At 45.7% G+C, this 10,710-nt stretch overlaps 1 protein-coding gene across 9 annotated transcripts in view; it reads left to right on the top strand.

The window, feature by feature from the left end:
• The first annotated feature begins 607 nt into the window (after positions 1 to 607).
• SYNCRIP (synaptotagmin binding cytoplasmic RNA interacting protein) overlaps positions 608 to 10,710 on the top strand; it is a 35,500-nt gene continuing 25,397 nt past the window's right edge. For 5 of the 9 annotated variants that reach the window (XM_017892968.1, XM_017892965.1, XM_017892970.1 and 2 more), the window contains exons 1-6: positions 1,397 to 1,927; positions 3,275 to 3,434; positions 4,161 to 4,279; positions 4,400 to 4,507; positions 7,350 to 7,463; positions 7,563 to 7,739. In XM_017892968.1, the coding sequence (XP_017748457.1) occupies positions 3,287 to 3,434; positions 4,161 to 4,279; positions 4,400 to 4,507; positions 7,350 to 7,463; positions 7,563 to 7,739 (666 nt within the window). In that variant the 5' untranslated portion in view covers positions 1,397 to 1,927; positions 3,275 to 3,286. Of the gene's footprint in view, positions 974 to 1,396; positions 1,928 to 3,274; positions 3,435 to 4,160; positions 4,280 to 4,399; positions 4,508 to 7,349; positions 7,464 to 7,562; positions 7,740 to 10,710 lie in introns of those variants that run through there. The other 4 variants (XM_017892969.1, XM_017892967.1, XM_017892971.1 and 1 more) reach the window with 4 other exon arrangements.

The raw sequence follows: 10,710 nt of genomic DNA, 5'->3' as shown, positions 1-10,710 counted from the left end.
TGGTGATCTCAAATCCTTACTAAACAGGTTGGCTATGTGGTGCTTTGGGTAAAACGTACTTCATATTTCATCCAGGTAGCTATGAAAATAATCTAGCATTTTATGTGCTTGTGCACTTTGGAGAGCATTTACCTAACTTTTCCTCAGACCATTGATTTGTTATAGTACAGAGCTCATCTGGGGAACCAGTAAGCTCTTAAAATAAGCTTTTAATCAAAAGGACATTGTTACTATTTTCTTTACAGCTGCCCTGGATAAAATTAGTATCCATATCGCGTCTGTAATTCAAATGCCTTTGTCTTCTTTCTTGTACCTAGTAAACGATTACAAAGGAAATGTCACTTCACCTAAGACTTAGTTGCCAAGGTTTTTTTTTTGTTTAAAAAAGAAACAGACATTTTTCTCAAAGTTGTTCTAACCACGCAGCTTTGTGCTGTTTCAAGTCGCTCAAACTGTGCCAGGAAGAAGCCCTTAACTGCTTAAAAGGCCAGGGACTGAAACGGAGTATTGCACAACCCTTCACCACCGGGCGGTTTCGCTTCCAAATCTGGCCTTCGTGTCATCCCAAGGCGGGAGCCGCTCCTCGCTCCACTGGAGCCAGCCCCATTCCCCCTTCAAAAGCAGCCGGGGTTTCCTCGTCCAAGCCTGGGGCGCCCCTCCCATCGCCCAAGGTTCCCGTGAAAGCCGAGCCGCGCGGCTGCGAGGAGGCCCCATTGTCCAGCTGGGGAGACCGAGTCTCGAGGGGCTACTCCCGCACTCAAGTACCGCCGGTCCGGCAGAGCAAAGGTCTGCGGGTCTCCGAGCCGCTCCCCTCCCCCGCGGCCCCATTGTCTGCCTCGCCCCGCCCCGGGGGACACGTGCGCCTGCAGCTTCCCGAGGAGGAGAGTGCGGGGCGGTGGCAGCGGCGTGGACACCGCCTGGAACGGCTACGCGGCCGCGGAGCCGGGGGCGGGGGCCCGGCGCGCACAGACCGGTGGGTGCCCTCCGGGAAGCGGCAGTCGCACTCAGCGCCCACAGCACTCTGCACCGCCAGCCCCGGACCGGGCAGGGATGGGGCGGGCGGGAGCTCGGTGGGGGTGGCGTGCGCGTGGTGTCACGGTGGGGTGGGGCGGGGCGGGGTGGGGAGATGCCAGTCTCCTGACAAAGGAGAACGAGTGGGACACGCTGAGCCGGCCCACCCCGCCTGGAGGGGAGAGGGAGGGGGAGTGTCGGGAGGGGAAGGGGCGGGCCTTTCATTCAGTCTCGGCCCCTCTGCCGCCGCCGCCGGAGCGGAAGGGCGGGGTCTTGTGCCTCCCCCAGCCCCCACCTAAGGGGTGAGTAGCGGGGAAGGCGGTGCGGCGTGGGGGGCGGAGCCCACGGGCGCGCGTCCCGAGGCGTAGGCGTAGGCTACGTCGTCACGTCAGCGCGGGAGAGAGAAAGAGAGGAGCCGACTCGGCAGGGACTGGGGGACGGGGCCGAGAGTGCGAGCAAGCAAGGGAGGGAGTGAGGGAGCGTGCGAGCCAGAAGGGGAAAGGCGGCTACTCGTGCCTGAGCGACCGCAGAGGGGAGTGGGAGCGGTGGGGGAAAGGAACGGGGGGCGGGAATAAGAAAGGCTGAGAGAAGGCGGACAGAGGCTAGTGGTGGTGGTGGTAGTGGGAGAAGGAGGAGCTGGAGGAGGGCAGGGGCTGAGGGAGTGAGTGAGTGAAGCGGACGCGCGAGAGAGGGGAGGGAAGGGAAAGGAAGGGGGGGGTCACGCGGGGGCGCGCGCGCGCACCGGGAGCGCGCTCGGAGGCGAGTGGAACTGGATCGGGTTTGCTGCCAGCGGCGTGAGCTTCGGCCGCCATTTTACAACAGCTCCACTCGCGCCGGACACAGGGAGCAGCGAGCACGCGTTTCCCGCAACCCGATACCATCAGACAGGATTCCTCCGCCTCAGCCCAACGGGGAGGTAACGACCGCCAGAGCCCGGGTCTGGGAGGGGAGCTCCATGACATTGTGGAGTGAGCTGGGGGAGGGTGGCGCGGGGAGAAACCGGCTTTTCTGGAAAATGGATTCCAAGGGGGAGAAGAGCACGTTGACTGGGGCTGCCTGGGAGTAGGCCGCAGCCCGCGCCGCCACTTCCTCCTCTCCATGTGCTGCTGCCGTTCGGGCTTTGTCTGCGGCGCTCTGGGAGGAGGCGCTTCCACGGTCCCGTGGCCCGCACGGACCGCGAGCGGCTTCAGAGTTGGTGCTGTCGTGGCGGTCGCCGCGGCGCGGGAGTGGGCGGAGAGGAGTGGGTCTCGTCCCGCAGCCGTGCGGCGAGCTTGGGCGGTGCTCACAGTCCCGCAGGCGTTGGGCTGTTCGCGGAACGCCCTCAAGCTGCTGGGTTGCCGGGCCGGCGCCGCAGTCACTGCACGGAGGGGTAAGGGGTGGGGACCTGCACCGCGCGCCACGGGTCACGTCTCGGCCGGGCGGGCGGCCGGGGGTCGCCGGCGCCCGGGGAGCGCCCGGGGCGGAGAGCCATGTGTCACGGCGGAGACGGCAGCGCTGGGGGGCGGGGAGAGCCTGTGGCCTGGCGCCGCCACTGCCTCGGTGTTTAGGGGCGCGATTGTGCTGCTGCAGCTTTCTGGGGGCTCCGACCGCGGCTTCGGATTGATGTTGGGAACCAGTGATGGTCGTCTTGGTTTGGGATTCGTTGGGTTTCCGTTGAAGGAAGTTGTAGGACATTGGAAGGCGCAGAGCACGTGTTTCTAATGGGCTCCTGGCGGCCGCAGTGGTGAGACTGCCGCTCTCGGTGCGGAGTCAGGGGCGGGCTTTGGGGTGCGGGGTTGAAGGGTGGAGAAATTGGGTGGTGGGAAGGTGGCTTGTATGAGCGCTTTGTTCTTCGCTGGCTGTTGTTACCGATCTATAAGCGGCAGGCGGGAAAAGCGCGCACTTTGGGGGTTTATCTTTGAGAGAGACGAGCCCAGTTTTGCTTTCTCCACACACACCTCATTTTCCGAACGGGCACAGCTGCATGTGACACGCTGGCTCGTACCCGTGCTGATTGGGCTGTATTTGTAATATGGTTTTTCCTACGGAGTGTTAGCAGGTGAGTCAGGGGAGGTGCTAAGGAAGAATATAGTGAATCGGTCCTTCTGTGCCCTGTGCTCCAAATCTGGCTTGTCAGGCGATAGTGACTGTAAGGCTTTTTTTTAAAGGGAGACACAGGCTAGCAGGTGTAGTCAATGGTAGAGAAAGTAAAGATGGGGCTCTCATATTGTCCTCTATTCTTTTTGAAGATTCTAGTTTAATTTTGCTTATTGCGTTTGAACAGATCTCTGGAAACATGGCTACAGAACATGTTAATGGAAATGGTACTGAAGAGCCCATGGATACTACTTCTGCAGTTATCCATTCAGAAAATTTTCAGACATTGCTTGATGCTGGTTTACCACAGAAAGTTGCTGAAAAACTAGATGAAATTTACGTTGCAGGTAAGAACTAACACTTGCAAAATTACATTATGAAATTTTTCTATTGGATTTCTGGCTTTGAGCTAAAATAGCAACTTTTTGTGGTTTCCAATAAGTGTGGGAACTGGAGTTTTGCTTGTTGTGATAGCTGGTTAATTTAAGTTTGAAGTAGAGGTTAAGATGTATAGAGGGAGGGAAAAAGAGAAGGTTAGGAGCTAAAGGCTGGCTTGCATGCTGGCCTGATGGATAAGTAAGTATATGATAGTAGCAACAGCTGCTAATGTTGGGAACAGGCCATGTGACTTTTTTGAGTATTTTTATAGTAGGATTCTTTTAAATAACTTGGTAACTGTAGACTCGTTTTCTTGTCTTTTTGGTGCGGCTGTTAACTTTTTCTGGTGGTATTTGAAATGAGTAGAGGTTCAGTTGTCATGCTTGGTACTTTGTTGGTTGATTCTGGGATTCGTAAGCCTGTATACTGTAGACATACTGTAGTGCTCAGAGCTATCAGACTTTGGAGATAAAAGATGTAAAAGAAGTTAGCTCATTATTGTGTGGTTGGCAGGGCCTGTTTAGTTCAGGATGCAGTTCAGAGTGGCTGAAGTGTGTTTTTTTTTTTTTTTCCAGATATGGATAAGGGGAGTAGAAGAATTGTAAAGGCACACATATACCTGTATTGCCAACATAGTCTTCTCAAAAAAATCTTTTCTAAAAATATTAAAAGCTGATAACCTTTATTTTTTCCAGGGCTAGTTGCACATAGTGATTTAGATGAAAGAGCTATTGAAGCTTTAAAAGAATTCAATGAAGACGGTGCATTGGCAGTTCTTCAACAGTTTAAAGACAGTGATCTCTCTCATGTTCAGGTAATGTTAATGTCAGTGTGAAAAGAGTTAAAAAATTTGAGTAGTTTTGATACTGTCTGCTAAATTTTATTAGACTCAGATATGGTTATTGTTAAATATTAATGGAACATTTTTTTGCAGAACAAAAGTGCCTTTTTATGTGGAGTCATGAAGACTTATAGGCAGAGAGAAAAACAAGGGACCAAAGTAGCAGATTCTAGTAAAGGACCAGATGAGGCAAAAATTAAGGTATGTCTTTCTATACTCCCTTTAGTTTTAAAGTTCTTTTAACTTTCCTAATTTTGGTAAATATTCCTTGGGTATGAAATGGATGTATGTTAGATGTTGAGATAATTCATCAATCTCTCCTAATTCCTGTTTTTTTTTTCGTTTCTTTTAACTATTTGTTTCTAAAGCAGTTTGCTGTGAAGTTTATCATGTTATCCAGCTACTGATGTTTAAATCTTCTATTGGTAGTTCTGATAAAAGATTAAGATAAATACACCCATCATACCTCTAGATTATTTTTTGAAAAGCTGGAAAGCCAGCTTACTGACAGTTCAATACTGGCGGAGAATGTACACTTGGCAACTGTTTTTCTTAGGACTCTCAAACCCCAGTCAATTTAGAATGTTAAACCTGCTGCCCTCCACTTCCATCAGTGTGGATTATTAGATTATTTCTCAAAGCAGCTTTAACAGTAAGATTGTTTAGTGTGTATATGTAAATGAGAAACTGAGGCTAGGAGGGGAAGGCTCTTTTTTCTGGTTTAAGATTATACTGAGTGGCTTCAAATTCAGCTCAGTTTTGATCTTTATACTGGCGAGTTTTCTTATTTATAGACAATGTGGGGATCATACTTTTTAACCTGGTGTGCTTTGTAGTGTGCCAGCGCTGTTGAGCCAAGCGTATGGTTTTAAAAAATCGGTTAAGGGTATAGGCCTTGAGCATTGTTGTATTGGTGTGGACACAGGGAAAGCCTAGAATATGCAAAAGGTTGGTATATGGATTTAGCTGTGTAAAGACAGCCATGAATTTGAGGCTTTCACAGATCTAGCTGTGAATGAATTGAGTTTTATCTGTAAATCTAGTTTTTCCATAAAAGTGGTGTATAGTTGTCTCTATTGTAATTCAGTTGTAATTAAGTCTGCATTTGTGAGCTAGATAGAACTTACTAAAATTTTTAAACTTTTAGTTTGTGACTTTCAGTTTTTTTTGGAAGGGGATGGCTTACTTTTTTTTTTTATTTTTTTAATTTTTTTGTGGGGAGACAGTCTCACTCTGTCGCCCAGGCTGGAGTGCAGTGGTGTGATCTTGGCTCACTGCAACTTCCACCTCGCGGGTTCAATCAGTTCTCCTGCCTCAGCTTCCTGAGTAGCTGGGAATACAGGCAGGCACCACCAGACCCAGCTAATTTTTGTATTTTTAGCAGAGATGAAGTTTCACCATGTTGGCCAGGATGGTCTCGATCTCTTGACCTCATGACCCACCCGCCTCAGTCTCACAAAGTCCTGAGATTACCAGGTGTGAGCCACCACACCCGTCTGCTTAAATTTTTAATGAGACCTAAGTTGTGGTAAAATGGCATAGAGACATTTTAGAGGAAGTTTGACAGAGGGAATAAGTTTTCCTTTTGTTTTATGGATTGACAAAAGTGTTATTTGGGTCATAACGATTAAGGTTAAAAAACTCCTTTATAGCACAGGGATTACATGTGAGAAAATGGAAAGATGAGCTATTAGTGATTGAGTTTATGTTATAGTCATAGATGTGAGCAAGTTTATAAATGTTTTTATGAATTACAGTATTTTTCATAAACATTTAGTGTCCTTTGAGTTAGAAGTTTTAAAAGTCTGTCCAGTAATTTTCAGAGACTTAGGTGACCCTAAATAATATCATTTTGATACATTTTGTCAGATGGCTAGGGTTAGTGTGTTTTTATTTCAGAATGTACTAGCTAATGGAATTGGTTTTGTTTGGGAAACCACTTTGTGCTTCGTGGTTGAGACAGTGGAGAAGGGGAATAATTTGACTTTTTTCCTTCAGATAATGGAGGACTATGCTTCTTTTTTGTTTGTTTTTTGTTTTCTGTTTTTTGTGATGGAGTCTCGCTCTGTCACCCAGGCTGGAGTGCAGTGGCGCTATCTTGGCTCACTGCACTCTGCCCCTCCAGTTTTAAGCAGTTCTCTGCCTCAGCCTCTGGAGTAGCTGGGATTACAGGTGCGTGCCACCACGCTGGGCTAATTATTTGTATTTTTAGTGGAGACGGGGTTTCACCATCTTGGCCAGGCTGGTTTTGAACTCCTGACCTTGTGATCCACCCACCTCGGCCTCCCAAAGTGTTGGAATTACACGTGTGAGCCACCACACCCGGCCTGTACTTTTTTCTATACTTTGCCTAGAATAAGGAATAAATTCTTAATGCTTTGAGTAAATATGACTTGTGTAAATTTTAACAGTACATTTTGGGAATTAAAATGTAGAGGTTATGTAATGTTGCAGTCTCATAAAGTTTTAAAAGTCATTTTGGCTGTTACTTTTTCTGAATGACCCATGCTGTCCCATGAAATATGGCACATAAATGTCAAATAATAGGAGATTTTTTCCCCTGTAGCTCACAAGTTTCTAGACTTGGTTTGGGAAGTGTAATTTCTTCTGAGGTTGGCACAATGCCCAGAATGGCAGTATGTACCTAGGAGTGGGGTTATAGGGAATTTATTGGGTAAGAGATCCAGACTTGAAAGATACTCAACCAAATTAGGTACAATCATTTTTTAAGGTGGTGTTAATAGAGTAGTACATCTTGTCTTGAAAGTTGCTGATGGATTGATCCTTTTGTTGTCCATTAAGCACACTATTCAATTAAGTAGAGACTAGAAAGTAATTTGAACAAGACACTGGAATTTTGGTAATAATTTAGAAGTATAACAAGTACACATTAAGGGGAAATTTTGAAACAGACATCACAAACTTGTTATGAGGGAACATGCCAAGATAATTGGAAAGATTTGAGCAAGGTGGATGTTAACTGCTAAACGTATGGGTGTGGTCTAGTGAATTAAATGTATTAATGACGTTTGAACTTTTCAAGGCACTCTTGGAAAGAACAGGCTACACACTTGATGTGACCACTGGACAGAGGAAGTATGGGGGACCACCTCCAGATTCCGTTTATTCAGGTCAGCAGCCTTCTGTTGGCACTGAGGTAAAGCAACTAAAAACTTGTACCTTTTGTAGTGAAAGCACAGGTATCTGGTTTCCTAAAGCAATTCTCCATGGTTTTTACTTAATATTTAATTTACAGATATTTGTGGGAAAGATCCCAAGAGATCTATTTGAGGATGAACTTGTTCCATTATTTGAGAAAGCTGGACCTATATGGGATCTTCGTCTAATGATGGATCCACTCACTGGTCTCAATAGAGGTTATGCGTTTGTCACTTTTTGTACAAAAGAAGCAGCTCAGGAGGCTGTTAAACTGGTAAGTTGTCCTTTTTTTCCCTTCAGTTTTCTCATTCACTGTCTTTAATATCAAGTTTTTTTCTTATTGTGCCTAAGAATTACCAAACATTTTTTGAAGTACTGATTTAGGCAGGTGTTTTTTTTTTGTTTTTTGTTTTTTTTTTTCCATATCACTGTGCAAGCATTGTAGTGATATTCTTTGCATGTATGGTTGATAGGATTCCGCATCTAAAAGGCAGCATGGTAGAATTCCTAGCAGTTGGTTCTTAGAAACATCTGGCTTAGTGATGTTTTTTGTCTGTTTGTTTAAATTTATAGGGATGTGAAAAGATTTAAGAAAAGTAACTGTGGTAAGGGCTCTCATACTTCCTGGCAGTACCTGAGCCATCCCTTTTTCTAAAATCACAAAAGACATTGTGATACATTTCTAGTTGATGAAACAAAAGATTTTATGGTGAGTGGCAATATTTGATTTAAAAATACCAGATGTTAGGTAAGGACCTGGTAATTTTCCAACTTTTAAAAAAGGAAATCTTCTCTTCTCTTCTCTTCTCTTCTGACCGAGTTTCTCTCTTTTTGCCCAGACTGAAGTGGCGTGATTTCGGCTCACTGCAGCCTCCACCCCTTAGGTTCAAGTGATTTTCATGCCTCAGCCTCCCGAGTAGCTGGGATTATAGGCACCTGCCGCCACGTCCAGCTAATTTTTGTATTTTTAGTACAGATGGGGTTTCGCCATGTTGGCCAGGCTGGTCTCGAACTCCTGACCTCAGGTGATCCACTTGCCTCGGCCTCCCAAAGTGCTGGGATTATAGGCACGAGCCACCACACCCGGCCAGAAAGAGATTTTAATATTTTAAATTACAGTTAATATAACTCCTTTAAACTAGTTTTATTAAGTTCTGTGACTGAAGTGTTTCTGCAGTTTATAGTTGAAGAGTTGGGGGCTAATTTAAACCCATAGAACGTATCAAGCAATACAACTGGGGAGAACTTTTGTACAAGATAGCTCACTGTGCCACGTTTGTTAAATTTGCTTTATCTGGCTTATATATCCTGTGGGTAATTCCAGACAAACTTAAAATCTTCAGACTGATTCTTTTTTTCCCCTCCCTCCTGAGTTTTCCAACCCTTCCCTTACCATGAGGTCTATCACTTTAAGCAAGCCTTAAAGAGAAAAATAAAACTTGTAAGTCTTCCTTTTCTTTTTTTTGGGGAGATAAAATCTCACTCTGTCACCTAGGCAGGAGTGCGGTGGTGTGATCTTGGCTCGCTGCAATCCCCGCCTCCCAGGTTCAAACGATTCTCGTACCTCAGCCTCTCCGGTAGCTGGGATTACAGGCATGCACCACCACACCTGGCTAAATTTTGTATTTTTGGTAGAGACGGGGTTTCATCATGTTGGCCAGGCTGGTCATGAACTCCTGACCTCAGATGATCTGTGTGCCTCAGTCCTGCAAAGTGCTGGAATTGCAGACCTGTGCCCCTGCACCCGGCCAAGTCTTCCTTTTCTATATTGCGTGAATACCTCCAACTGGTTTGCATAATTGAGTATGATGGAAGTTTAACAGTAAAAAAGTATGCCACTTGAAAGAATATAAGTCTTTACAAAGAGAATTTGAGAATTTAGATATTTCTTTTCAAATCATGTCAGATTTTTCCCTTAAAAGAGTGCTTTCTATTTTAGAGGGAATTCAGATTTACTGGTAACCTTTGAGTTGTCAAAATTTTAGTTTCAGCAGTTGAATTTGAGGGGCATTTCGAGCTCTAGAAAGAGGTACCTTAGAAATCCTTTAGTTTTTATTGTTTGTTTTTTGAGACAAAGTCTCTGTCACCCAGGCTGGAGTGTGGTGGGCACGATCTTGGCTCACTGCAACATCTGCCTCCTGGGCTCAAGCGATTCTCCTGCCGCAGCTGCAGCCACCCGAGTAGCTGGGAAAACAGGCGCGTACCACCACGCCAGGCTAATTTTTGTATATCTAGTAAAGACAGGGTTATGTTGGCCAGGCCGGTCTCAAACTCCTGACCTCAAGTGATCTGCCCGCCTTGACCTCCCAAAGTGCTGGGATGACAGACGTGAGCCACTGTGGCTGGCAGGTTGGTCTTGAACTCATGGCCTCAAGCCGTCCTCCTACCTCAGCTTCCCAAAGTACAAGGATTACTGGCATGAGCCACCTTGCCTGGCCCAAAATCCTTTAATCTCGTATAAAAGAATAGAATGTTTTTGCCAAGTAGCAATAAAGTAGCAGTAAGTGAAAATAAAGAATGATCTAGTAAGCAGTGAGGTATCTGAACTACAGAAAGCTAATACAGTGGGCCCTCTGTACCATGGGTCCTGCCTTCACAGTTTCAGCTAGCTGAGGATTGAAGATACTCCCAAAAAACGCAATAAAAAAATAGCAATACACCAGTGTGTGAGAGAATGTTCGTAGGTTATATGCAAACACTACGCTATTTAAGAGAGTTCAGGATTCATGGATTTTGGTATGGGTTCCTGGAACCAGTCCCCTATATGTACTGAGGGACCACTGCAGAATTTAGCTAATGGTGTCAGATCCATTTTTTAACATTTTGAAAAAGAATCATTAAACTGACATTGTAGGTTACTTAATTCTTGCCATCAAAATATACCAGTTATGGTAGGTGACCACTGTAACTTATTTATAGATGTTTTCCAGAAACCTTACAGTAAGGATACATCATTAGAGGAAGATGGTTTATAACCCATTAGTAACACAGTGATTTTGAGTGCCAGTAGACACTTGGAAATGTTTCCATTTGTACAGTTGCCTTGTTTAATAAATAAATTCCAAAATTGCATTGCTGTAGGCTGCTTAGAATATAGTCTTATTAATATAGTTTGTAAATATAATGGAGAAACTTCTGTAGATAATCAGGCATTCTTTTCGATTGACCTAGGAATTAACTCTTGTCCTAAAACTTTGTATGGTTCTTTCTGTTTCTCTGTCCTGACCCGAGTCCTTTTCTGGGGG

The sequence above is a fragment of the Rhinopithecus bieti genome, unplaced genomic scaffold, assembly GCF_001698545.2.
Source record: "Rhinopithecus bieti isolate Rb0 unplaced genomic scaffold, ASM169854v2 scaffold_23199, whole genome shotgun sequence".
Taxonomy (NCBI): Eukaryota; Metazoa; Chordata; class Mammalia; order Primates; family Cercopithecidae; genus Rhinopithecus; species Rhinopithecus bieti.
This window is presented reverse-complemented; position numbering and strand designations above follow the sequence as displayed.